Source organism: Parasteatoda tepidariorum, chromosome 5 (genome assembly GCF_043381705.1).
Source record: "Parasteatoda tepidariorum isolate YZ-2023 chromosome 5, CAS_Ptep_4.0, whole genome shotgun sequence".
Taxonomy (NCBI): Eukaryota; Metazoa; Arthropoda; class Arachnida; order Araneae; family Theridiidae; genus Parasteatoda; species Parasteatoda tepidariorum.
The window spans coordinates 81,920,919-81,948,914 of record NC_092208.1 but is presented as its reverse complement, the minus strand read 5'-3'; the positions used below and the strand labels follow the sequence as shown (position 1 = coordinate 81,948,914).

Here is a 27,996-nt window from a genome sequence, read left to right as displayed (position 1 = left end):
TGTAATTTCCGTGTTTGTTTATTTATTTATTTACTTTTACACATGCATAGGTTTGTAAATTGTATTTTCCGTGTCATACTTAGACATTATTGCACTCTTTTGTTGCTTTCAATTTTACTCTGTTTTCACCTGTTCTAACACAAATACAAAAGGTAAAGAGCTCAATTTCTTGTAAAATAGATCGCGGCTGTAATTTACAACTTATTTAGATCAGAGAGGATGGCATCAGCTTTTTTCTTTCAAGGGAAAAATAACTTTTGCCTTCATTAAATGGAATGAAAGTTAGAATTTTTGAGAACTTTCTGTAATTGTGTTCACAATGGTAAGTATAATATTTCATAAAACATAGAGTATTCGAAATTGGTTTGATGTTTTTGCCTACCAATATATTTTTTGTATTTTATATAAAGTATAAAAATTGCACAGCGTATTTCTGGATTTTTAATATCTTTGTTGGTAAACTTCGGTTTTAACATTTATTGTTTTAAAATTGCCAGTGATATTTGTGCTTTTAATTCTGTGAAATATATTGAATTTAAGAACTCTATATTTAGAAATTGTGAATGTTGAATTCCATCGACAACAATTTTTTCTTTTGAATATAAATTTTAGATTTTGTTAAAAATTAGTATTTTATTTTTCCAGGCTCTTTTATGATACTTTTTAATTTTTCAAATTGATTAGAGTAATTAATCGTTTTTTATCTTATCAGAAATCATTGAAAATAAAAAACTCAACAGAAAATTCTTGGAAAAATTTAGGTATTCGTAAAAGTTTTTAATATTTTAAATACAGAAGGTTTTACTAAAAACTATATACTAAAGTTTTAGAGACTAATTAAAAAGATAAAACACTGATTTTAGAGATTCCTGAGCAAGCTCTTAATTTTTATTGTTTTAACTTTGAGTAAATTTTACTAAATATCGCAGAAAAATGTTTTAGCACTCTTAGTATAGAATAATACCCTGTATATACGTCGCTCATCGGCTGCAATAGCGGCCCAACTAAAAAAAAAAAAAAAAAAAAAAAAAAAAAAAAAAAAAANAAAGAAAAAAAAAATCATGTTTTGAGATAAGTGGGTTTAACGTTTTCATTGCTAAGGTAAATGCATAGAAAATGCTTTAGTTTGCTTAAACGAAGATTAGTTCAAAACGCGTGTTTTTTCCAGTTGTGCCACTATTGCAGCCTATGAGCGAAGTGGTCATTATACGCTTTAATTGAAACTGAAAACTTAAAAAAAAAAAAAAAAATGGAAACAAGATCCCTTAGATGGCATTGAACATTCGAACTATTTCAATAAATGATTCAAATCGTCTGAACTAAAAAAAAGTAAAGATTTTAATTGAAATATATACATGTCATTGTATTTATTTTTTGTTTATTAAAAAAGCTATTTATCATTTTCAAACTGAAGTAATTCAAATTCAGGTTAACTTTTCGGCCTGTGTCAAAATTTAGTGCAAATTGTCTACCAAATCAATAAAAATACATTGCATAAAAACTCATTACTTTGTTACTTTTTATTGGAATAATATAACAGAAATTCAATAAAGAGATTTGAATTTGAACACGTAGCTTATTTTGACGAAAGTTAAACTACTACAATAGGATTACTAAAAAAAAGTAAACTCCTCTGTTGATATATGAAAGCTATCGTATGTTTTACTATATTATGTTGCTTGCATTCCCACAAGGATTCTCTTCAATATGCATTTTCAGAATACTTGTCAAAAGTGAAAACAAAAAGATGGGCTTGCAAATTAAACTTAAAATTTCATCGAAAGCTGACAAATCACAGTGGAGGAAGGCAAGCGTAATAAACATCTAAGAAGGAGTCTGGGTGTTTCAGGTGATGAAGCATTCACCTTCCAATCAGGTGACCCAGGTTCGAATCCCAGTGGTGACTTCACGATATGAATTCTGCATCCGCCCCTGCATGCACAAACCACAGTGCTGACGTAACATATCCTCAGTGGCAGATGGATCATGGGTTAGTCACCTTGCCGTCAGGCTAACTTTGGATAACCGTCGCCAATAGCCCATTGTGTAGCTCTAGTGCGACGTAAATGAACAACGACTACTAATACCAACCTCTCGAAAACTTATTTTTCTCAATTAGAAAATATTTAAGCCAAATCGAGAACAAATTGTTTTACATCAATAGTCTTAGTCTTGAGGAACTTGTAGTTAATTTTAGCTTTCTTGTAGTAAAAAAAAAGGCGCCTGACATTTCTTACAGTTTAAAGGGTTAATGAAAACAATCACGGTTTTCAAAACATAGTTAAATCACATATTTAAACAACTGATACCGGATTTAAATATAAAATTTAATTTTAATTTCAGAGTTTACACTTGACTTCACACTTGTATATTTCAATGTTAAATTTCAATGCAAAATTTAAATTTCACTGTAAAATTTCAATTTCAGTGTAAAATTTCATTTTCAACGTAAAATTTCAATTTCAATGTAAAATTTCATTTTCAATTTCAATATTAAAATCGTTACTTAGAAATTAGGCTAAATTCTTTATTGAAATAATTTTATTCTTGTTATAATTTTAATTTTAATGCCGTTTGCCAATACTCCAATACTATCAAGCAAGCTATGAAAACTTAAAGAAAACGCACCCTCTGACTTAAAAATCACTTAAGTGGCGCCTTCTATGGCCAAGAATGCGACTTCAACGACACACACATCACAGCCTGTTTTACTGGGCAGTCCCAGCTGTGCTCTATAGATTCATAGATCGTAATTTGACCAGAACCAGAAAATGATCAATTTCCAATTCATTATTACCCCCAGAGGTTTTGATTTGTTATGGAAACTTGGAAGATTTTGTTACCCCGACAGATTTAACGTGCACCAGTCACCATTTAATACATGGGGATTCTTTAGTCTGTGGAATTCGAACTCACGAACACGAGCTCAAAATTTTTACTGTCTAGAAATATTTTTCATTAAAGAAGATGCTATACAGTGGGAGCATAGCTGACAAAACGGAATCTCTAGCTCTCGACCTTTATTTTAAATGGTAGTTAAATAATAAGCAAGCACAGGTTTTTAAAATTTCCCTATCATCTAAAGAAAATATTGTTTGTTTTTCCAACATTTCATGTATAGCTTTTAATTATTTATATATTGTGGTGATCAAAATATTTTTATATGAAATATTGAAATTAAAATTCTGATACCACTTTAAAATTCTGACTTTCCGAAAAAAATTTCGACTAAAAACCGGAAAAGTTGCCCTGAATAATCTCTGCTCTTATGTTCGGATCTTCACGTTCTAGGTCTAAATCTTAATAGTTCGAGGAGGTGACTTCAAATATGCCAATTATTTAGTGCAGACGATGTTTCAAGTTACGAAATCAGACAAAAGAATGTACTTTCCCTGAAAAAAGACCCCCCCCCCCCNCCCCCCCCCCCCGCCGAATTCGGATTTAAAGTTTTTAAAATTTGATTTCTCAGGATCTATTCGATCGATTTTGCTTAAACTTCGTATTTTGCTCTGTAAAATTGCATTTCTTAAAATTATGTAAGAAAATGTGTACTTTTAAAATTCAAACTTTTTTTTATAAAACGAAACGTGACGATCCGATCTTTAGATCAAAAGTTACTCAGGATGTTCTGTTTATTTTTTCGCACAGTGCATGCAAATCAAGTGTAAACCATGAAGTTTCAAACGCTGAAAATGATTTTTCAAAATATGAAAATTATGGCGGGGTTACTTTCAGAGTAATTCTGTCATAACTTGTTTACATTTTGATAATTCGAAAAATTAAAGCAGCATTACTGTACTCACCTAGTATTGTTTTTGCTGTTCTTGCCTTATCTGTACTCACTATTTTCTCTCCTTTAAATTTTAAAATTACAATGGATTAGTTGTACAGCGTTCTTGATTTATTTTATTAGGAATCAAGCATGTTCCAAGGAATTTCGGGCACATACCGAAACATAAACTTTATGTTTAATGAAAAATGTGTTTTTATCACTGGAGCAACAGGATTCTTAGGCAAGGTAAGCATGAAAACTTTCTTGGTCTGTATCAACTTCATTACCTTGGTCCACACATGTGGACCTTCGCTTCTAAAAAACACGCTGTAAGAAAATTTGATTTTTCTCCTCGCTTAAACATTCGTGCACGTTTAAGCTTTCTGGTGATTCTAATAAATGTAGAACATGTAAGTTATTTGGATAGAATTCCACATAAACGCAAGTGATTTTCGAAAAAGGAAAAATCCACGTGCTCGAAAATGTAAGTAACTTTAAATATTTTTGTTCCATTGCCCACCGGATTGACTGACACTCGTCATTCAGGTGTCAGTAGGGCAGATTTGTTGGCCACTTTTTCATGGTCACCATATTAGGTGGGCCAACGTTGCTCCAACAGTAAGGACAGATAGTACATAGAATAAAAAAACGTCCAAGCCTTGTCCGGGATTCGAGCCCAGGACCTTTCTTATGTGAAGTCAGCCCCCTGATCACTACACATTCCGATCGGCAATTTTGAATATTATATAATTTTGTTATTCTGAAAGTAATATTTTTTCTTTCGACTTAGTAGTTCGAAGCGTTTAAATTTATATTTACTTAATATTGAAAAATAATACAGTCAAGAACATGCAGGTTCATGCATGCGAAATTTATGACAGCGTAGTAAGTCAAGTGAAATACTGTAATATTATGAAAATTTAATTTCAGATCTATTTAGTAATATTTTTTTGTGTAATTTAATTAACTGTTTTATTTAGAAAATTTAGTAAATTAAACTTTTTGTATTTTTTTCCTTTATAATTCTGAAATTTTACCTCCCGGTATTAAATATTTTTATACTTAATGCTGGATTCTTTACAATAATTATTTATTTTGTATGTTTTGCATAATTAGAATGGTTTTGAAACTGAGATTTAATGCAGTATACTGCATTGTACTTAAATAAAACTTCGTATTTTTAAATTTTTTTCTTCTAAATTATTAAATCAGCTCATCATTGCATTTAAATAGACCATAATATAACAATATGCATGTTTTGCTCCTACTTTAAGTGCAATTCAACATTTGAAATATTTATATCCTTTTACTTGGGTAAAACCTGAGGTTCACGTATTTGTACCCAAATTTATTAACCCCCATGGCAGCATAATTCATATTTTATTTATCTTACGACTTACGGCACTAAGATAGAAATTCGGAACTGTAAAATATTTTTTGCTACAATCCTTTATACTTCACTAGTGAAGAGGTTATATTTAATCTTAACCAACCTCTTAATCTTAAATAACTTTTGCTTTTGTTTAAACTAGGTAAACAAAGCAAAGGACCGTTAACAAATGATGTTTTTCAATGTTTTTGATCCTTACTCCCCATTGTCATACTTCACCATTGTCACATGTCACGTTATTAAACATAAAACATATAATTGCAATTCAGAAACAAAAAATCTACTGTAGAACATGTTTTAAATTTTTATCTTTAAGATTAAACTACTTTGTTTCAATGATATTTGTAAGCGTAAGAATAATAATTATTAAATGTGAACTCATTTTCACGAAAAAATTATTTTTCTGATTTTAAATGTTTTTTATTGTAAGAAAAATGGAATGTCAAACTTGTTACCTCGATCCTCGCTTTTCCTCGACACAAACCGTCACAAAATCACACACCTCTCTCAAGCGTCACATTTACGAACGATATCTTGAAGTAATTTTGCTTTGAATGCGTTTTCAGTTATATAAAAATGGTATCAGAAATTCATTATTTTAATCTTATTATTCTGTTTAAATGCAAGTAATACAGATATGCTTCCTCACCTTGATTATCGAAACGTTTTAATACATTGCAAGATCTATTAAACTGGATTTTAAGTTCATCTTCAAAATTTGCAAAATAAGTTGCAGTATACATCAGGGTGTTACATAAAGACCGAACTTAATGTGTGTTTTAGAATCTTTATCAGAAAAAAATATGCACATAGGGAGTCGTAAATTCATAGTTTACCCGACGGGGAAACAAAAATCTATATTTCATGATTTATAGTAGAGAAAGTCATGGAACAGAGAAACAGGTTTGATTGGAAGTTGAAATTTAAATTGTCTCCTCAGTATACTCGAGCAATTATATCTGTCTTGTTTAATACTGCCGTATTTGACAGATTTCGTAAATGTATTTGTTTTTTGTTTCGGTTAAATATTAATTTGCCACCCCCATTGTGCAAAATTTTTGATTTTATTTTTCATAAGGACTCTAAAAATACATATTAAGGACGGCATATGTGGAACACCCTGTGCACAGGGTGTTCAGTATAGGCCGTCTAAAAGAAAATTTGTCTATATATTCGTATAAAAGAAAAAATTTGTCCGGATGTACTTATGCGTTTAAAAAATATTTGTATTCAGAAATCAATTCGAATAATCGTTTTTTTTTTCTTCTTGCATCCATCTTGTTAAATTTTTAATAGCTTTAAGCAATTATCTACGTAAATGAACATTTAATTGCTATTTCAGGTTCTCTTAGAAAAGTTAATTCGGTCATGCCCGACTCTTTCCAAAGTGCTTGTTCTGATACGGCGCAATGAAAAGTATACATCCGAAGAACGACTTCAAAAGTTGTTTGAAAGTAATGTAAGTGTATTCGACTTTTCATAACTGTATTATATTTGGAAATACAATAAGGGTCTCAATGTTACGCGATTTCCAAACTATTCACACTCTCAACCTATTTCTAATCTTGCTTTGTTTCTCCACCAGAACCATTCAATAGATAGTTAGAATATGTTATAGTTGGAATAGTGGCTGAGGAGATAGAAAGTTCGCTTTTCACTGAGATTCCCGGGTTCGAATCTCAGCGATGGCTGATCGATAGATTTACGCACCTGGCTCGCACCGTCCAGAGTGCTGACGTGAAAGATCCTCAGTGGTAGACGAATCATGGGTTAGTCCCCTTGACGTTAAACTAACCGTTGGGAGGTTTCGTGGTTTTCATCTACATATAACGCAAATGCGAGGTATTTCCATCAAAAAGTCCTCCATGAAGACGAATTTCTCCTAATACTTAATCCAGGAGTTCTCTTGTCCTCTCGGTTGGGTTCAAAATTGCACGACTACGGAGTTGAACATTGGTATTCGTAACCTTAAAATTGGGTCTGCTGTTCAACGATGGTTATAAAAAAATAGCTGGAATATACTAGTGTGGGGTAAGAGCAAGATTTGTGGAAACCATGGTAACGGTAGAGGGAAATGCGGAGACTGTGGTAATCGCGTCGCCTTGATACGTTTTTTTATTTTATTTGCAAAGAGTATCAAAATGCAGCGGTGTTCAAACCTGTTACTGATGCAAACTGTTACTGATGCAAAAATTCTGAAATATCAATGATCATTTAGAAAAATGTTAAACTTCCAATTGCAGCTATTTTGTAAAATAGAATGACCCTTTTATGTCACCGGTTTGGTATTTATCCTGTTTTTTGATCACGTTCCAACTTTGATTGTTGAATAAGCTATTTTGTAAAACAGGATGACCCTTTTATGTCAATGATTTGGTATTTATCCTGTTTTTTGATCACGTTCCAACTTTGATTGTTGAATAAAGTTACAATTTACGGAAAATCTCTTATTTGTTTAGATGCGTTTTCCGCTCGTGCTATGACACTGGCTATAAAAAAAATATTGGAAGGGAGTCTCATGGTAAAATGAATCTGTTGCAAATAGCCTCGTACAATTTAAATCCGTTAGTGAGTCATGTGGTTATAAAGCCTCGGTATTTAAACCAAACTGAATGTCCGAGTCTTTTCAATCAGACCAAGAAACAAACCCTTCTCCATCAGTTCTTAAAGATTGTAAACATCACGAAAGCTTCTTCAAAAAAGACTTTTGTGTAAAAATATTGGAATTCAAACCTTATTTGTTTTAGAATTGTAAAGAATAAACGGTCTTCAGGTTATGTTGGATTTTCATGACTCCAAAATGCTTTAATGAGTTTTCTTTCAGAAAACATGGGTAACAAAAATCGAGCAGGGCCTGATTATCGCATGGGCAAGAAGGTGTACTTGCCCAGGTCCTCCAAATGAAATATTCCTCTTCTATATTAATGTTTATAGACTTCAATTTCTGGTTTTTGCGACTTTTTTAGTTTTATGCTTAATTTGTGGTTGTGCCATGCTGACTCATTACACAATAATAGTTACGAAAAGGCACTTACAATCTTAATTATTTCTTTTATTTGAATTCAGGTGTTTGACCGAATCAAAAGCGAATGTCCTGATATCGTGAATAAAGTTCATGCCATAGACGGAGATGTAACGGAGGTAGATTTTGCGCTGAATGCAGAGGATAAAAATACACTGCTTTCTGATGTCCATTATGTGTTTCATTGTGCTGCTAGTGTTCGTTTTGAAAATAATTCAAGGTAAGATTTCAAAGTTTATTGCTGAAAACTTTCATAAATTTTTTTTAACATTTTTCGTTCAGAAAAATGCTCATTCTATATTATGACATAGAATAATTATATGATATAAGCAAAGAATTAGTATGTAATATAGAATTATTATATGATATAGAATTATTATATAATATAGAACTCTATATGGTTATGATGCATTTTTCTATTAGAAAAATGCATTGCTTATTTTGTTTCATATATACAGTATTCTGTAAAGACCACAGTTCCAACCTCCATTTGAACATGTCTTGATAGTTTATTACACGCGTTTTCACTTTTCCTTTACAGTAACTGGCCTCTACAGTAACTGGTCAGATTTTTTCCCCCGGTCAAATATTAATATGAGATGTCTATGTATATACTGATTTAATTTTCAACCAGATACTACTAGCAGCTGTTCATTTTTGATAATATGGCAAAAGGCAACAACCATAACTAAATTTAACATTTATTAACCTATAGGGCATGATACTGGATACTTAACAAATGAAAGGAAGCCGTGTGCTTCGTCCGCTTCCAATCACATTCGCTGCGTGGGTAAAATAAGAATGCCCATCTAACCACTATTTAGTTAGAGGGTTAGGAGGTTTGCAATGGCATGCGTGATGAGGTGCGCGATGGTGTGCGTGCGCATGAAGTGAGGAATACGCTTCCTACAGTAATGATTCTAAAAGTACATGTTAAGAGTAGTCTGTACTGAACATTTTGAATAAGTTTTCTATATAAGCACTTTACGCCAATTTTAAAACTTCAGAAGGATCCTTTCTGTCTTTTCTCTACTTCAATGTTATCTCTAGTACTTAAAATAAAGTTAGTTATTAATAAATGAAGCTTAAAAAAATTAATAAAATGGAAGATCTTACTTTTTTGGGATGTAAATTTTTTAATGGGGTAGAAACTAAGAATTTAAGTTGTTAACAAAATATTAATTACCCAAAATCAATATTTCAAAGGCTTATTGCTGCATTTTTCTCATGTAAATTTCTTTGCTTTTCTTATTTTTTGTTTTTCATTTTATTTGTAGGAACACTTTGAAGATAAACTTCCTTGGTGTAAAGAATATGCTAAATCTTTGCCACGAAATGAAAAACCTTTCGGTAATACACGAAATTACTAATTTATTATTTTCTAACAATTGTAAATTAAATCTTACTGTATCTTTTATTTTAAGCGCAACAGCAAGCAATTGAAAAATCTATATATTTTAACCCCTTCTCGACCCAGTTAAAATGACAGGTGAGAGATTCGCACCTTATTTCTCATGCCCGTGATATATCCGGACTGGAGAAATCTAATATAACGCACCAAAAGGTTGCAAAAAAATGTAATTCCTATGCTCGGAATCGTGTTTTCACAATTTATACACCAGATGATAGTACCAGACTATTTGTAATGTGTAAAGAGATGGTTTATTTCAAGCTAGATGCTAATAGTTATCAAACTTGTAAGCTAGAAGATTAGCATGAGAAGATAATTTTTAATCTTAGATTTCTTAGTGTTTTTAAAAAGCTAACTCACTCATTTTTTAAGTCACGCTCATTTACTCATTAAATTTTTTTTAGAATTTTCATAAAAAATGAAAAGAAAGTATAGATAGTATATAGTATTGGTTTGCTTGCAAATAAGTTATAATAGTTATTAAAAACAAAACACTTTCGAAAACTGAGAAATCTTGACTTAGAAACAGATCAGAAATCATAATATAGAACCTCTTTAGCACGGCAGAGGTCGCTGCATATTATTACAGCTACTGCAGATAATTTTTAATCTTTTCTCTGTATTTTTAAAAAGCAAACAAATGGGGGGGGGGGATCACTGGCACTCATTTTTAAAACATCTCTTAACTTGTTTCTAGTTAAAAAAAAAAATAAAATAAAATAAAAAGCTGCGTTGAGAACTTTCAAAGAGCAAAAAAAGAAGGAATTTTTTTCCTCTGCTACCTGATTACAGACTTCACTGTAAAATTTTTTAAATCTTTTTTGCATCATTGAATAAAATTAAACGTAAATTTAAACAATTTAGTTTTTAGGTATGTTTGCTAAAATGTCAGATTAAGCTGAATTTTTACAATAATAATCTGTCTGTGTTGAGGTCTCAAACAAGTATGAACTATGAAGACAGTGCTGCAGATTCATTTCGTAAATTCTGCTACCGGGGGAAGAGTGATAAACATCTAAACAGGTTAGATTGCAGGAGGAGACTGTGCAGTTTTAAGACGCTTAGTAGAAACACTTTAATGTTTTAAAAACCAGTTAAATCCGTTTTGATGTTTTATCCGTTACATCTGCCTTGCTTTACAGTAATTTGTCAAATGTTGAAAATGTTTTTCTCTCAGTATACCTTGTTTTTATTTTCACACCATTAAGAACGGCTTTTACGCGACATCCTGTATAATATCTTTGAAACCGTAGTCTGAAAAAGTCCATTTGAAGTTTAATTTTCTATATTTAAATTTTTGAGCATCTGGATTTTTGTGGTTCTAAAATTAAATTTTTTGCCTTCAAAATGATCAAATGAATTATTGCATCAAAATGTACTAGAATTTGCAATTCTGCCAATTAGTTCGACGATAATTTTCCGAGGTAAGGCTGTCTGGAGACCACAGAATCCACCAATTGGGTACTTGCAAATTTTTTGTTTCTGGTACTTACATGTGGTTGTGCATGGAGTTATAAAGTTTCAGTTTTGAGACTTTAGTTCATTATCACGCTGAATCAATTTCTGGAACAGATTTATTTACATACCTGCAAATGATGTCACGCATGTGTATCGAAATTGATTGGCTGACCCTTGCGTGACGTTGCTTGCAAATACCCTATTACCACAGATCACGCTTATTACACAGTTGGCATAAAAACTCCTACCAAACAGACTTCAGAATTTGCCTCTCGCTAAATTTTATTCTTTGAGTTTGTTGTTATCTATAAACATGCTATTTTTGTGATCTTTATTTTGGTTCCCAAATAGAGACTACAAAAATAGCCTGACGCCCTATGAACATCCAGGTATAGTAGCGAGTGACATAGGTTATTTGCAAAACTCCCTTCATGCTTAAAAAAGCATTTATGTTTCTATTGAGTTAATTACTCAAAAGAATCATCAGTGAAAAGAGCAAATTTCGTAAAATAATACTTTTGAATAATCTGGAAAATTTTGTTGAATAATCTAGTGTTCAAGAGAAATTTCTTTAAATAATCTAGTAATCAAAAGAAATTTCTTTAAATAATCTAGTAATCAAGAGAAATTTCTTTAAATAATCTAGTGTTCAGGAGAAATTTCTTTAAATAATCGAGTGTTCAGGAGAAATTTCGTTAAATAATCCAGTGTTCGATGCATGAGAGTCGCTGGTTTTTAATTTTTCAGGGTGACGAAATTAAAATATAATATTTCTTTACATTTTACACGTAAGAAAAGTCTTATACCTGTTAAATTCGAAAGATTTTTTTTGTTTGATTTATAAATCTATGATGATTCATGAAAATTTTCTTTATTTGACTGATATATTGAGGGGCATTTTTAGAGACTTCTAATTATTAAGGTGGCCATCCGCAATCCGCAGACGTCCATGGTTCAGAGGAAATTGCACCAAATTCCTTTCCGTTAAGGCAATTGAAAAATTTGATTACAATTTTTGATTTCCTTATCTTTGGTTTTCCTCTACGGCCTCCATTTTTGCCGGAACAACGTAGTGTTCTCTGTCAGTAACAATGTCTTTTTTAATTTGTTGAACCGTATAAAGAATTTGATTTGAATTCTCTGTGAAAAACCTTTTTATAAAAAATCAGTAATTCAATGATTTTAATATTTTTATTAGGCTGTTATCCATGTGTCTACCGCATATAGCTTCTGCAACCAAGGAGTTATTAGTGAACAATTATATGACGAGGAAATCAAAGTTTGTGATCTTGAGAAAACAATAGAGTAAGAGTAATTTTGTTTTTTAAAATTTAATTTTTCTTTATTATTCAATAGTTAACATACTTACATTTCTAGGGAATTTGACGATAAATCATTGGACATGGCATGTCAGAAAATGGCCAAATCTCGGCCTTCTTTGTATCAGTATTCCAAAGCAATGGCTGAAATTTATATTGCTAAAAATTGCGGAGAATTGCCTGTGGTTATAGTTCGTCCATCAATAATAACAGCTGCGGCAAAAGAACCTTTTCCAGTAAGTCTTTTAGAATTTTTTTTCCAACTTATTGGTTATAGGTGCCATGAAGCCAAATTCGCCAACCCTAAGGAATAACGCCATATTCTGGTTTACGCAGGTGACCGGCTACGGATTTGCATTTGATACATAGGTGTATGAGATAAAATATCATGATCACTAACAATAACAATACATATTAAATACGATATTATCACAATCGTTATTAATAACTATTGTTATGGAAATCTATCATTATCAATAACATGTAAAGAATATTACGATCATTATATATAACAATAATAACTGTCATATTATTGAGTGATGATAAATTTAATTTGTATAACGAAAATATTAAAATATGAATTAGTTAAAATGAAAAAAATCTCATTTTATTGTTAAAGAGCAGTAGTGGCTCAGGAATAGAGCGCTCGCCTCTCAATGACTATGCGAATTACACAGCCGACTTGCACCGTTCAAAGTGCTGACGTAAAATATCCTCAGTGGTAGACGGATCATAGGTTAGTCCCCTCACCACCAGGCTAACCGTAGGAGTTTGTCTTTGTTTTCCTCTCCATGTAACGCAAATGCGTGTTAGATCCATCAGAAAGTCCTAAACAAAGGCAAAGTTTTTGCCAATATTTGATTCATGAGTTCCCTAGCCTTCCGGATTGGGTCCAAAATTACAACGAAGTTGAAAATTGGTAGTCGTAAACCCAAATTGGGTCTGTTGTTAAACGATGGTTCATTCATTGTTAAACATCTGATTTCTTAAAAATGTGCCGTGATGTCTATATTTGTATTTGTCGGTTATGGTGTCCAAGGTTCGTGTTGGTAACAACTGAGAAACAGTCTCCAACAAATTGCCCCTATTACCAATACTTACCGCTTTTCGTTTTACAATTATCTGATGAATTTATTCGAATGTTCTTTTCATTCTATGATCTGAAATATCATTTAAATATAAAAATCTAAAACTACAGAAAAGAAATGGTAGTAAACCAATTTAGAATGCAAAAGGTTTTGATTTTCGAGCAGCAAATTCTATTTTAACACTCTGTTTCGTTTGGATTTCTTCTTTCAACCCTAGTATATTGTTTTCTCTTGAATGATATTTAAAATCGGTTATTAAGAATGTATAAGTTTTTTAATTATCTCGCTGGAAATTCAATCTTAACCATTCTCATTTTTGATCTCTGGTACTTTCTAATTTACACTTCTAATTTTATAATATTCAATTCTAGGATTGAAACTTTCGATTGGATTACTCGTTTCAATCCTAGAATTGAATATTACAAAATTAGAAGCATGTATCTTTTACAATAAAAATTTTTTAAATTTTAATTCATTTCTTTTATAGGGTTGGATTGACAATTATAATGGACCAAGCGGATTCATTGCTTTGGTAAGCATATTATTTTCCAAATTATCTTAATCCTGTTGAGTGTTGAGATACTCGTAAAATAGAGCCAAAAATTTTCGAATGCCGAGCACTGTTTTTATTTGAAATATGTATCGAAAAAGATTCACTGCGAAAATTCGAAAGTTTTGGTACAGACGAACTACTTAATTGGTACAAAATAATCCAAAGCCAAGCATTTTGTGTGTATGGAAATGTGTAGCAAGAATGATTCCATTTGGAGGATCCGAAAGTCCCGATTCAGACTAGCAATTTTATTGGCACAAAAGTATCCAGAGCCAAGCATTGTTTGAATGAAATATGTTGCAAAAATGGTTCACTGTGAGATTCCAAAACTCTTGGTACAGATTAGCTACTTAAATGGCACAAAATTACGTAAATCAAAGCATTGTTTTTATTAAAATTTGTAGCAAAGGAGTCATTATGAGAATCCCAAAGTCTTGGTACAGAATAGGCTACTTAATTGTTCAAAAATTATCCAAACATTTTTTAGAACTTTTTCTGTTTTTTCCTCGCTTAAATATTAATACGAAATTACCATGTGTGCACTTTATTTTTTGATAATTTTACTAAAAATATAGGCTTTGTTTTTAAGAAACGTACTGTAGATTCATTCGAATAAGGTTTAGAAATTGATTTTAGGCTTTATTTTTTAGAGTAGCAAAGGCTTAATAAAAACGCTTCAAGTGAACCCCACTGTTAACGCTGATTGGGTTCCAGTTGATCACGTGGCAAACACATTGATTGTTGCAGCCTATCACAAAGCCATGGTGGAGTGAGTATCTTTGGTTTTCTTTTAACGTTTTCTTGTTAGTAACCTTAGAACAAAATTCACCATGCTGTCCGCCTTTATTATACCTGTTCTCAAAAAAGTTCAGCAAGGATTTCATTTAACACTATTCTTCGTAGCTTTGTCCCCAAAGAAAATAAAAGCCATAGTTTAAGTGCCTTATACTTAAAGAGCTGCGATGATTTTGAACTATATATATAATCTTGCTGTGGAGAATTATCTGGGCTCTAAAACAGACAAATAACTTAAATATTTCAAAAGTTATTAAAACTTTTTTAAAAAGTACCAATTTGGCGACATTTGTCCATCTGGAAGAAAATTATCAAAACCACTGCCTTATTCTCAGTTTAGGCAAATTTTTATGAGCCCAAATAATGTCGTATTGGAGTAAGTTTTTAAACATCAAAAAACTATACCACAAACGCTTTTGATTTTCACAAAACTGAAAACTTTTCTCCCTATTGACGTTTTGCGCCATTGTCAAAATAAGCGTAGACAGCGCTAACTTTGGATAGGGTAAACTTGACCAAGAGTCACGAGTATCAAATACAAACTCACAGCACTTATAAAAATAGCATATTATTCCCCCAAAGCATTTCATATTACAACGGGGCCCTCGAAAATCACCCTTAAGGGTGACAGTTTCTGAAAGTTAAGACAGAATTTTTGAAGCAAACGATTATATACTTATTTTCCTTTAATACTGAATTAATTATTTAATAATTCGGTTGCAAGCAAAAGAAAAAGGATAAAAAATCGCTTTTAACACTATTGAATAAATTAGGAAAAGGATACGCATTTATTACATTTCCTTAGTATTTCTCTTCGAGCTATTTAATCTATACATCTATATCTATACATAATAATAAACGCGGCTGTGTGTGTGTCTGTAATCACAATATATCGCCCCAGAAGCCTCGCCCAGGCACGAAACTCGGCACATAATTGTGTTTTGACATAATGAAGTATTTTTTTTTTTCTTTTTCAAAAATTTTGATTAGTTTTTTAGTTTTCAGTCATTTTGTAAGAAAATCTATGCTTTTTTGTTTTCAAAGAGCCATATTCAAAAAACTATTAAAAAATGCATATACTTTTCTCCACTTGTATAAATGTATGCTAATGCGAACCTTACAATTGAAATATTAATTTTCGACAACTTAAACCAATAATATACGAAGGAATTAATAATTTAATTGTAAGGTTCGCATTAGTTTACATTTATCAAAGTGGAGAAAAGTTTAACTTTTGTATTAAAAATGTGGCAACATATTCTATACGTAAATTGAACGCTTCGCTTTGATATATTTGTCGCTGTTCATAATTGTTATAATAAGTTTTTCTTCTTTCCACGCTCTATTTTTGTTTCTTATAAGCGAAGACGATAATTAGCGATATAGAAATAGAAATTGATACCATAAAATTTTTTATAGAAATAGAAATTGATACCGTAAAAAATTAATTCGTTTTCGTGTTCTTTTCATGTATTTAGCATTTTAGTTTTTTTTTTCTTAAGCGTTGTAGCTATATAATATATAAAATAGGAATTTAAGACAAAATTGCAGGACAGGAACACTTTAATTGTCCACTAATCTTCAGATTTCCTACTATGTTTTCAAAAACTTTATTTGTGAAAACCTTTAGCGTGGCGGACAGCTGGCCGACTTGGCCGGCTAGTTTGAAATAAAGTAATTAAATTCAACAATACGGAGGTATTTTTCCTTGATAACCATTGTGAACGTTTATAACAGTTTGTTTTTATTTCAACAAAAACCATAACTCTATTTATTAATTTTAAGCTTATGCGTACAGTGTGCGAAGAAAGTTATTATTTTTAATAAGTTTTGAACTAATGATCGGATTTACACCCTAGAAGACTCAATGGATCGAGGGGGTGATCTCAAGCATGTTAATTAGTACAGGCGATATTTAAAGTTGCGAAATCAGACACAAAAAGGTAATTTCTTCAAATATATATATCTTTTTTTTCAACGATTCGCTATATATGTCAAAAAAAGGTGTATTTATACCGAAAAAGAACGTTTTTGGGTTTGAAATCGTAACTCAAAATGCACTAATTAGTGTATCTAAAATTACCCCCTTGAACCATTGTGTTCAAGAACGTGAAGATCCGACCTTTAGATCCGAAGTTATTCAGGGTGGTTCGTTTTTTATTGTGCACTCGATCTGTATATTTACTTTTCGATTTTTACGCGAAGATTAATTCTAACATATTGGCTCTTTCTATTTAGTATGCTTATATATAATTAGAATAGAATAATGTAGGAAGTAATTTTGATGCATTATCATAGATGTATAATTATTGTTCATGGGATTCATGTCGTTTGAAATTTTTCTTACAGCCAATATCCAAAAGCATTCTTGTTGCCGCTGTTTAAGAAATCAGACGTGCCCATCGTTAACTGTGTTTGTCCTCATGCAAATGCGATCAAGTGGTCAAGCGTGGTACAAATTTGTATCCCTCTTCTTCGTAAGTATCCCAGTATGCATGTCTATAGAGTACCAGGAGGTGTTGTAACGTCAAGTAAATGCCTGCATGTTCTGTGCAGGTATTTCTATCATTATTTACCTGCAGCCATATTGGACGCAGCAGTTTTTCTGATGTGGAAAGAAAGACGGTAAGTGTTTTTGATATTTAAACTGTAATTAATTGTTTAATTTGGAAAACTACAGAAACTCAGCGAGACTTAAATAATTAGAAATGAAGTTTTAAAAGCGTGGCTCTTTGAAAATAATTTTAATTCGCAGTCACTAATTTGCTACCTAAACATTCAAACTGTCTTATAATTCGCATCATTGCATCAAGCTCTTAAATGATGCCGTACTTTTGGAAATGGACGAAATGCATGCTTAAGAAAGTGGACAAAATTCAAAATGCGTACATAAGAAATGCATTTCTCAAAATAGACGTCGTTAAGAAATCGACAGGTCTCAAACTTCGCTTTTTCAATGTTAAATCCAAATTTAACAACTAAACAAATTTCGAATTAAAATACGTCTATTAGAATTAAAATATATTAAATTATTTATTTCGAATTAAAGTATATTTGAAATAAACATAGTAGCTGTAAGTGCAGTACACATTAACCCACAGCACTTTGTCAGGAAGCCATTCATACGAAATTGTCATTCCATACGAAAATTTCGCATATTCGAATTCGGGGTAGCGAACTAGAACCTGATTGGTAAATATTTCGTGGGTAAATTTGTTTTACCAATCAGGTTCCTATTCACTAATGCGAATTTTTCGCATGCAGTGTGAATGTAACTTTAGAAAGATTAGCCGCTTGAAGTGACCGACTGTCGTTCCACATTAAACTTCATCTGCACGAACTTAACGCTTTGCGGCTGAACTATAGTTACTGCTGCATTTTGACGAAGAAGCATTGGTTGACTTCTTCATCAAATCAAGAAGTGTTACTTATCATTAAGGTTAATTGGAATATTTACCTCTAATTGCTTCTAATTAAAAACATCAGAACAGTTTTAGTTTTTCTTTATACTTGTTAAAAATGTATCATTGAGCATTAGTGTCAATTATATTAACCCGATAATTACAACACAGGAAAATGAAACTTTTATAGTACAACTAATGAAGAATCTATGCAAACTTTAGCTTTCTAATTTCATGAGAAAAGGAAGAAGTAGTGAGCCAGTGAAGCTAAAAATAAACTGCAGTTAATCTACAGAAAAACTGCAGTTTGAAGACTGTGGTGATTTGGCCCATAGCACTGCAGACTTTTTGAAGTCAAAACACTGCAAAATTACTGCAGTTTGTAAACTGCAGTAATTTTGCAGTTGTACCAACTTCAAAATTTTTACTTTTAATATACAAATGGTGGTGCCATCTATCGTGAGTGATAGAAAATACTATAGTTTTCGTTAAAAAAATTCATTTTGAAAAAAAATATTTTCGATTGAATATTTTTTTTTTAATATTGGACTATTCTAAATTTAATTATCTATACATGAAGTATAATACTCATGAAAGTTTCCGTTGTGAATCTGGCGACACAAGGTATGTTGGGAATCGAACTCGCTTCCTGTCAGGTATGAGATTAACCGATTAGCCCTCTCGGCTATACCCATTTAAGTTTTTTTCCCCTAAGTTTTGTTATTTTTCTTTTATGTTTAATTTTTAAAAGTAAGGAGCTCTAAACGAATTTTTAAAGTAAGCAGTTTTATAAATATTATGCTCATTTAGGTTTAATTGAAAATACTATGAGTTATTTTTTTTTCAAACAAAATTATTTTTTTAATTTGTAAAACTTTATTTCCAAGCAATAAAAAAAAGTATATTGTTTTAAATTGCCTAAATTTATTTAAGACAAATTTCTGAAACAGAGTGAAACTAATAAATGTTTGAAGGAGAGGTTTGAAGCTAAAAAATCTGGATTAATTATCCCTTTTCAAATTCAATTTTGTAAACTCTTTTGATATCAAATTGTTTAAAATCCAAACTAAATATTTGTTTCGATTAGAAAAAATAAGTATAATTTTTGTTCCGCAATAATCCTAGCTTAGTATGAATTCGAATAAAAAAATTAACTAATTAACATTAACTGCTTGCCTTCACTTTAATATTACTTTTACCATAAACTTTGCGCAAACATAGTTTTCTTAAGTCAAAAAGAAATATATAATAAAAATTAATAAAAATAAAATTAGTAATAAATTTACTAAAATACAGAAATATTTAAATACCTTTATATTTAATTACTTTAGGCTTATTTTAAATCAATTAAATTGTGTCAAAATCTTACTTAAAAGTTTTTGACGCTTCTGAATTATAAATAATCAAGTATATATTTTATGAATTTTACCTTTTATGAACATAGATAGTGTACGTTATTTCCGTTATCAACATATATGTTTAGAATATTTATCTAATTATGAGAAATTAATTTATAATGAAAAAAAAGACATAAACATTATAAAAAGTTGATATACCAACCAAGAAAACAAAATTGAAAACATCAAACTCTTTCTATTTTACAACAATACAAAGTAACTGCAGTTTTTCTGCAGATTCATCAAAAAGTATACTTCTGAAACAATGACTGCATTATTACTTCAAATTTACTGCAGAATAACCACGGATTTAAAGTTTCAATTTTTTCGAAATTTATGATTTTAAAGTGACCTCACTTAAACTGCAGTAATTTTGTAGACTTTTTGAAATAAATTACTGAGAAATTACTTCACATTAGCTGCAAAATGACTGCAGTGTTTTTGCAGTTAAGATTGCACTACAGAAAATCTGCAGTTAACTCCAGAAAAACTACAAAATCACTTCAGTTCTGCAGAAAAACTGCAGTTTATTTTTAGCTGGGAGGCTTTGCATTTTATATAAAAAAGGAGAGAGATTAGCATTCCATAGTGTATAAGATTCAGATTAATTAAATGTTTCTTATGGAAACAAAATGTGATTCGCATTTTACTGATTTTTTGTTCTTTTTTTTGTTGCTTCAGACTTAATCAGTCGCAAGTTTAATTTCATTATTTTGAGTACATAATGTCATTAAAGTTTAGCGCAGTATAGCAACTCCCGTTTCTTCGTCCATTAATTTTTACACTCAATCAAATGCTTTTCTGACTCAATTCATAAATGTATCTTTTCAGATTTGTCAGAAACTACCAACGTATTCATAAAGTTTTGAACTTCTTGCAACACTACACCATGAATGAATTTAGGTTCAAAACTGGAAATATGAGCATACTCATCGAAAGTGTTCACGACACTGATAGAAGTGTAAGTATACATCTGATTTGAAATTGGATTTAATCGCATAGAATTGAAAGATTAATAATTTTTTGCGTGCATGTATCACAATATTGTACTGAGCACAGGGGTTCATCTCGATTGGAGATGAGTAAAACAGTCTTAAATTTATTTTGAAAATCTTTTAAGAAATACAGCTCCTTCTAGTACTCAATTACAACTCAAATAAGTGTAGCACGCAACAAGGCACAGGGTTCATGAACTCAGAAGCTTTAATGTTATAACTCGGTTCAGAACACTAGTCCAAGCAGACTATTAGTTTCTACTCTACTGCTTGGCACTCTTCTATTTATATAGGCTTAACGACGAAATCCCGGAAATTTCAGCAAGTTTCTAGACGATTCTCGCAAAACTCCGTAAATATTTTTTATCCAATGCCCACTAGACTGATACTCGTCGTTCAAGTATTAGTAGGACAGACTTGTTGGCTACTGTTTCAGAGGCACCCTATTAGGTGGGCCAACGTTGCTCCCACATTAAGAATATAGTACAGAGAGAAAGCCTAGTTCGGGATTTGAACCAAGGACCTTTCTGATGAGAGGTCAACTCTCTGACCACTACACATCCGATCAGCACTCCGCAAATATTGCTTTTATCGCTTTGAAACTCTTGAAAGTTACCAGAACTGTCGCTTTTTAGCAAAAATGATTGCCAAGTATCTTCAAATCGCCAAGTCTGCAAAAATGCTGCCAAATCGAATCTTAAATAAGAAATAAAATTAGTTTTTCACTCCAAATGTTACAATTATACGACTTTACAGCAAAATTTCCGATTAAACTGTCCATTTAGTCTGTCTGAGATATTCAGTCTCACAACAAAAGTCACAAAATTATACAAATGTTTACGAATAGATAACCATATTACGTCACAATCTTTTACATGGTTTGACTTTATTCAGGGCTCAAACTACAAGTTGGATGTCAATAGATTCCTAAGATTTATCAGTTAAAAAATCTCAAATCATTTTCAGTTTTCTTTTTAAAAAATTGAGAAGGAGTAATCTTTTAATATTGTTGCAGGAATAACATCTTACTAAATCTATCTGCATGAAGCTAACATCATTGCTGCTTTGAATATCCTACTTTATATTGTTTTGATACGAAAAAACTATTAGACTTGAAATTACGAAAATGTGTAGGAAATTGATGTACAGTGAGCAAAAAAATAAAAGGGCCATCCAGAATTACTTTTGATCTAACGATCGGATTTTCACGTTCTAGGATTCAATCTTAATGGCTATTAATTATTGCAGACTATATTTTAAGTTACTGGAAAACGTTCTTTCTCTGAATAAACAAATTTTTTCCCCCCGACAGATTTGGATTTCTGACCCCTGAAACATAGGGAATAGCCGCAATCTGGGAAATATAGTCTCAATATAGTCTTCGTTAGGAGAGCGGTCCAAACTTTGGACCCCTTAATGTTAATTTTACTTTATGCAAATTTCATCATATCTCGAGAACTTTTAAGCGAAATAAAAAAAAAATTGCACAAAATTATAAAATTCGTTTATCCAAAGATAATTCCATGTAAAAAGTAACCTTTAGTAAATATTTTATCTTTTATTTATTAATAGTAGAAAAATTTTTAAACTAAGGTATACATTTTATACTTTTACCTTTAATATTAATCTGGTTTAATTTTGTTCCCAATCGAATTTTCGTTTCAATCTGTTAATAATGCGCTTCTAAGTCCCAGCGCGTTTGGAATGACAGGAATTTTCTTTAAAATGCAGAGCTTATTATACTTTCAGTAATTTGAATAAGCGTCTTGACTTTCCTCTCTGAAAATTGCTTCTTCTACTCTAGTATATTCCAACTTATTATTAAAACATACTGCCATGGGGGAAAAAAAAGCAAGATTGTCTGAAACCATGGTAACGGAGAGGGAAAAGATAAAGAGAATGGGGAAATCGTGCAGCCTTGACGCCTGTTCTTATTAAAAAAAATAAATAAAAAAAAAAGAGGTTGTATTGGCCATTATATTCCGAGTATCATCAACAAGTATAAAATTAGAGATTTTAAATCTAAAATGGATATTTGTTACTTTTTATAAATAAATTTAAATTATTTACGATCAACTGTTGTCCCCTGAAGTATTTTATTTGGCAACTGCATATTTTAACATATTTTTTCTGATTTTACGCAGATGTTCGCTAACAGGCAAGTTTTTTTTCCAGACTTTTCCTATTGATCAAAATCTTCTGAACTGGAGGCAATATTTGGAAGATTATGTTCTAGGCGTAAGACGCTTTTTCCTAAAAGAAGATGATAGTTCTTTGCTTCAAGCACAGAAGAGACTTGCAAGGTAGTTTTTTAAAAATTTTTATGAACTTGCTGACGTAAAATAGCCTTTGTGGTAGACGGATCATTGGCTAGCCCCTCTGCCGTCAGACTAATCATCAGTTTTTATAGTTTCCCTCTCAATGTAACGCAAATGCGGGTTAGTTCCATCAAAAAGATCACGAAGGCAAATTTCTCTCAATACTTGATAGGAGTACTGTTGCCTTCTGAAATGGGTTCCTTATTACAAGGCAATGAAGTTGAACATTGGTAGTCTAAACTAAAAATTGGATCAACTGTTCAACGACGGTTTAAAAAAAAAGAACTGTAACATTTTCTACTTCGGCAATATACGCATATCGATAAGGTATCTGTTTAAAATAAGAGCAGCTTTCTGTTGAACACGAATGAAGTCTTCAAGATCCATAAGTTATTTGGTCACCGCAAATCTTTTGATTTATTTAAAATTTTGTAATGTAAGTTTCGTGCAGCAGTGCTAAAAAATGGCGAAATAGGTAAAGTTCAAATAGGTGCATCGCTTTCGGAGGCCCTCTATCTCGTATTTAAGGTTAAATTTTTGATGTTCGTTAACTAGTTTTCTCCCTTGATTTCATTTTCGAAACGGCGTTTGAACATTCGATACATTTTGGGTTTTACGGCTGTCAATGTTGAACTCCGTAGCTTTGTACTCTTGAATCCAACTCAGAAGAAGAGTTTTTGGATCAGGCATTTGTGTAATCTAGCCTTCACGAAGGACATTTGGATGAAACGAACCCATATTTGCATCGCAGGAACATTTAAACCACGAAAAACCTCTCACGGTTAGCCCAACGCAAGAGGATATTTTATGTCAGCACTGTACTGTGGTCGGTACGAGACGAGAGAGCAGCTACCGCTGGAATTCGAACCTGGGGCACCTCATTCGGAGGTGGGCATTCTATCTCCTGAGCCACAGCGACCCTTCCTACACTTTTGATGTTAGAATATAATTCTATATACACTTTACCTTTCAAAATAAAACGTTGCTTTATTAGATTAGGAGAAATAGAACTAGATAAATTTTTGAACTTTAATATATTCTCAAATTTAAAGCAATAAATGTATAAGGTTATTAATTTTGAGTAATTTAATATTATTTATTTGTCCTGTTTTTAGATTTTTAAAATTTTATTTTTTATTTAAGCAAATGAAAACAGGTTTGGTAGATGCTGAATAATTGACATAAATTTATCAAAATCTTATAACAAATTTATAAAACTAAACTGCCTTATTAAAAAAAAAAATTTGATTGTAGAATTGGTATAATTTAGAAATAACGGCAGCTATATATATATTCCAATTTTAACTAGGTGACTACATAATATTTTACGAATTTTGAAAGACACTGCAAAATTGGGTATAATTACTTTAAACATAAATAAATATGATGTTTATTTATACACCATGATTGTATGCTGTAATTTACACAGCATAAGATTCATTATAATTAAAAATTGATACGAAAATAATTTAATATTCCCCTTTTTGACTGTTGAGTTTGGTCGGAAAGAGAGCTTTTTTGAGTCACGAATTACTCTTATAAAATAAGACTTTTTGAAGGTTCTGTCGCCACAAGAAATATTTCTTTTTTTATGATTTTATTTTAAAACCGTCGTTTATCAGCCGAACCAACTTTGAGTGACTCCTAAAGATCGACTCCGTAGCCTTGTAATTTTGAACCCAATCCAGAAGACAAGGGAACTCCTGGATCAAGTATTGGGAAAATTTTTCCCTCGAAAGAGACTTTTTGATGAAACAAAACAGCATTTACGTTACGTGGTGAGGAAAACCATGGAAACCTTTCACGATTAGCCCGATGGCAAGGGGACTCTAAGCCATTATCCGTCTACCACTGAGGATATTTTACGTCAGCAGTTACGTATTTACTCTGGTCTGTGCGAGCTGAGTGCGGAATTCGTATCAACCAGTCACCGCTAAGATTCAAACGCGAATCACTACATTGGGAGGTGAGGGCTATGTCCTCTGAGCCGCCACGGCTAATAAGTTTTTATTTTTTTAAGCACTTATGCTATATTATAACAAATGCGAGTTTGCAACAGTTAATTATGACTGTTAGGTCAAGTTTTGCCGATTTAGTTACCACTTTCTATGCAAATTCTGGAAATTGCGTAAAATGTCAAAATAAAGAAAAGTCACATTTTTTTAGAAAAATGAAGTCTTTGATCTAATTCAGAGGTCGCCAAAGTGGTCTATATAGACCCCCAGCGGTCTATTTAACAAAAGCGGGGGTCGATCTGAGACAAAGGGGCGAATGGGGGTCGATCCGAATCGGAAGGGTCGATTGTGGGTCGAAAAAAAAAAGTTCTCAATACGCAAATCACACACATACCAAATTAAGTATGTAAAATTTGTGAATTTTCTTTATAATTGACTCAATATCAGTTTCCTAATAAAAAAAAATTAATAAACGTATATTTATTGGGGTGAAACAAGTATTTACGTACCACCGCGCAGTGGCACGAACTCAGTGCAGTTTATAAGTCATATGCATATGTGCGCTTGTCCAAATGTCACGTGCGACGAGCATTGACGTTACAAATGCAAATATCATACGCAGTTTCAGCTATCTTTGCAAACTGTGTTGAATATTTGCAGTGTCATTATTAAAACTTTTATAGTTTTGGATAATTAGTTATTGTTTCGATAAAACCATTCGTTTGGTTTAGATATCAATTTTAATTATCAATGCACAAAAAAGAAGGTAAGCATTAATAATATGGATTAGTACAGCCCGCGACAAAACTATAGCACACTTTGTATTTTTTTACGAAAATTACAAAATTGACCAATTTTGACGAAAATTAAAATTGACCAATTTTGAACCCAATATAGCGAACCTTGCAAAAAAACACCAGGCACACCCATCTCATTGATCAAGAAGCAGTAAATCTTTAGTTACTTTACTTAGTATATCTACTTATGCATAATTACTTATTATTTAATAATAAGGTATTTAAATTTCAATGTTAATATATTTTTCATAAAACTATTGTTACACAATGTAATATTACTTTACTAAATGTTTAAAATTATAAAATAAATGTACAAGCACAGTATCTAATAGAGTTTTATTTTAATTAACAGAAAATTACTTTTGTGGGGTTCGACAGAGATTTCGAAAAATTATATAGGGGTCGATGATCAAAAAAGTTTGGTAACCCCTAATCTAATTTATACATTCAAAAGGCAACTACAACGCGGCAATTGTTTCGGCTCATAAAAAGTTTTAAAAACTGAGACTCGTGTCTTTATATTTGAAAGTGGAATAAATCCATTTGATAAGTGAATCCGAGGCTTTTAAGAGTTAGTGTTTGAATGAGTTTAAAAATATTGGCAAAAAGTTTTCAGTGATATTTTTGACACTATATTTTGATGAAACATCAAAGTGCAACGATTATTAAAATCGTAAACTAAACATTTTGGACTCCAAAAGGTCATTCCATTTTTAAAAATAACTGCTCAGTTATTCGTAATGTTGACAAGTTTCATTTAGATGGAAAAATATCGACAGATAAGCTATTTTTAAAAAAGCTTAATAACTTTTTTAATATTAAATGACACATTCTATTATCTTTCCAAAGAAAATTAGGTTTATTTTTTACTAGCAAAAACAAGCACAAAGCCATGTAGAACCAAAAAGAAGCTGAACATGAATGGAAATTGCCAGATGCTTATAACTACAATAGTCACGATACAATTAAACAAATAATGAATTTAGGAAAAATAAATGACGTAGACAAGCGAGAATTATATTCCAACATTTTAAAATAGTTTTCAGTTGTCTGTTCAGAAGCCCAGATAATTCTTAATGCAAGAAGGCATAGATTGTTTAAAATTTATAATTTTAACTCTGGAGTCGGGCACTTAAATTGTGGGTTTTTTTCCCCTTGGCAAAACATTATTAAATACAAATTGTTCGAAGCTCTTAACATTTTCACCTTTTGTTGCTCCACAATATTTTCTACTTTCATCGCTTTAAATTAGGTACTGGCACTTCAAGAAGATTCTGAAATACTCACTTTAAGAAGATAGACACACATTTGACCTATGACGTCACCTAATCGTTTATAAGCAAAATGGCGTGTTAAATTTCTCCATATAAGTTGGATTGTTAATTAACGTGAAGTTAATTAAATACAGCACAGTATCGCACATCGAATTTGCTGAAATATAATTCTTTCTAGTCTACGTCTTTTGCTAAACTTAAATTTATTAGTTTATTATTCGTCTACTTAACTTAGATTTACTATTTGTTTATATATTTTATTGTAACTCTGATATATTTTTGTTTTGTCCACCTGGCAACTTCGATGCATAATTTATGATCTACATCGCTTCGTGCCTGTCTTTGCGTTAAGTAAGAAATATATAGTGAAAAGATTGTGAAAGAATATAGAATGTGTCACTTGAGAGAATTTATACTTGACGCGTTTGGCTGTTTCGAAATTGAATAGAAAGAACAATTGCTAACGTAAACAAATACCACGTTTCAACAACCAATCAGAATCTAGATACTTACACTACATTACTTGAAACTATCTCATTCTAATTTCTTATTTTTATCGTTAGAGTGCAGATGTTGGAGTTTTGGGGCAAAGTGACGCCTGTGGCCCTTATTTTGTTGCTGGTTCTGAAGAGACGAAATGGAATTCCAATTTCTCTCGCCTTAGCCAAGTTTGGAGCAATCATTTGGAAACCATTTGATAAAATTAGTTGGAGAGTCTAAGCGTTTGTCTAATCATTTTGTGTTCAATATTCTAATGAGTTTTTAAATTAACTATTTATTGAAATAGATTGTAGTTCTTAAATTTTAAAATATGATATAAGTTATGTTTTTAGCCTGTATGTTTATGAAATTAAAGTACTTTACTATTGCTTCACTATTGGTTATTTTTGCATACTGTTAAATTAAATCAAGGACTCACACGCTATAAATAAATTCAAACCTACAAAATTTTGAAGAAAATGAAGTGAAATAAAATGAGAAAACAGACTGAACCACACGAGATAGGATTGGTGTTACATTTGCGTCTGGTTGATGTACTGATTCAAATAGT

General features: G+C 31.4%; 1 protein-coding gene across 2 annotated transcripts; it reads left to right on the top strand.

The window, feature by feature from the left end:
• Positions 1–104: 104 nt before the first annotated feature.
• On the top strand, positions 105–27,819 carry LOC107442185 (fatty acyl-CoA reductase 1). Of its 2 annotated transcripts, none has more exons than XM_043050597.2 (13): positions 105–322; positions 3,914–4,018; positions 6,505–6,621; positions 8,229–8,404; positions 9,462–9,534; positions 12,252–12,358; positions 12,431–12,608; positions 13,948–13,992; positions 14,664–14,782; positions 17,158–17,433; positions 20,438–20,567; positions 22,777–22,904; positions 27,509–27,819. In XM_043050597.2, exons 1-13 carry the CDS (start codon positions 320–322, stop codon positions 27,663–27,665), a joined length of 1,614 nt encoding a protein of 537 aa, XP_042906531.1. In that variant the 5' UTR covers positions 105–319; the 3' UTR covers positions 27,666–27,819. The 2 variants fall into 2 exon arrangements, with proteins under 2 accessions (XP_042906531.1, XP_071036786.1); XM_071180685.1 differs by having other exon boundaries at positions 320–456.
• The last annotated feature ends 177 nt before the right edge of the window (positions 27,820–27,996 follow it).

Coding starts and splice junctions, on each gene's coding strand:
- LOC107442185 (XM_043050597.2), top strand. Junction 9,535..12,251: donor ACGAAATGAAAAACCTTTCG/GTAATACACGAA, acceptor TATTTTTATTAG/GCTGTTATCCATGTGTCTAC. Junction 20,568..22,776: donor TTCACGACACTGATAGAAGT/GTAAGTATACAT, acceptor TTTTTTTTCCAG/ACTTTTCCTATTGATCAAAA.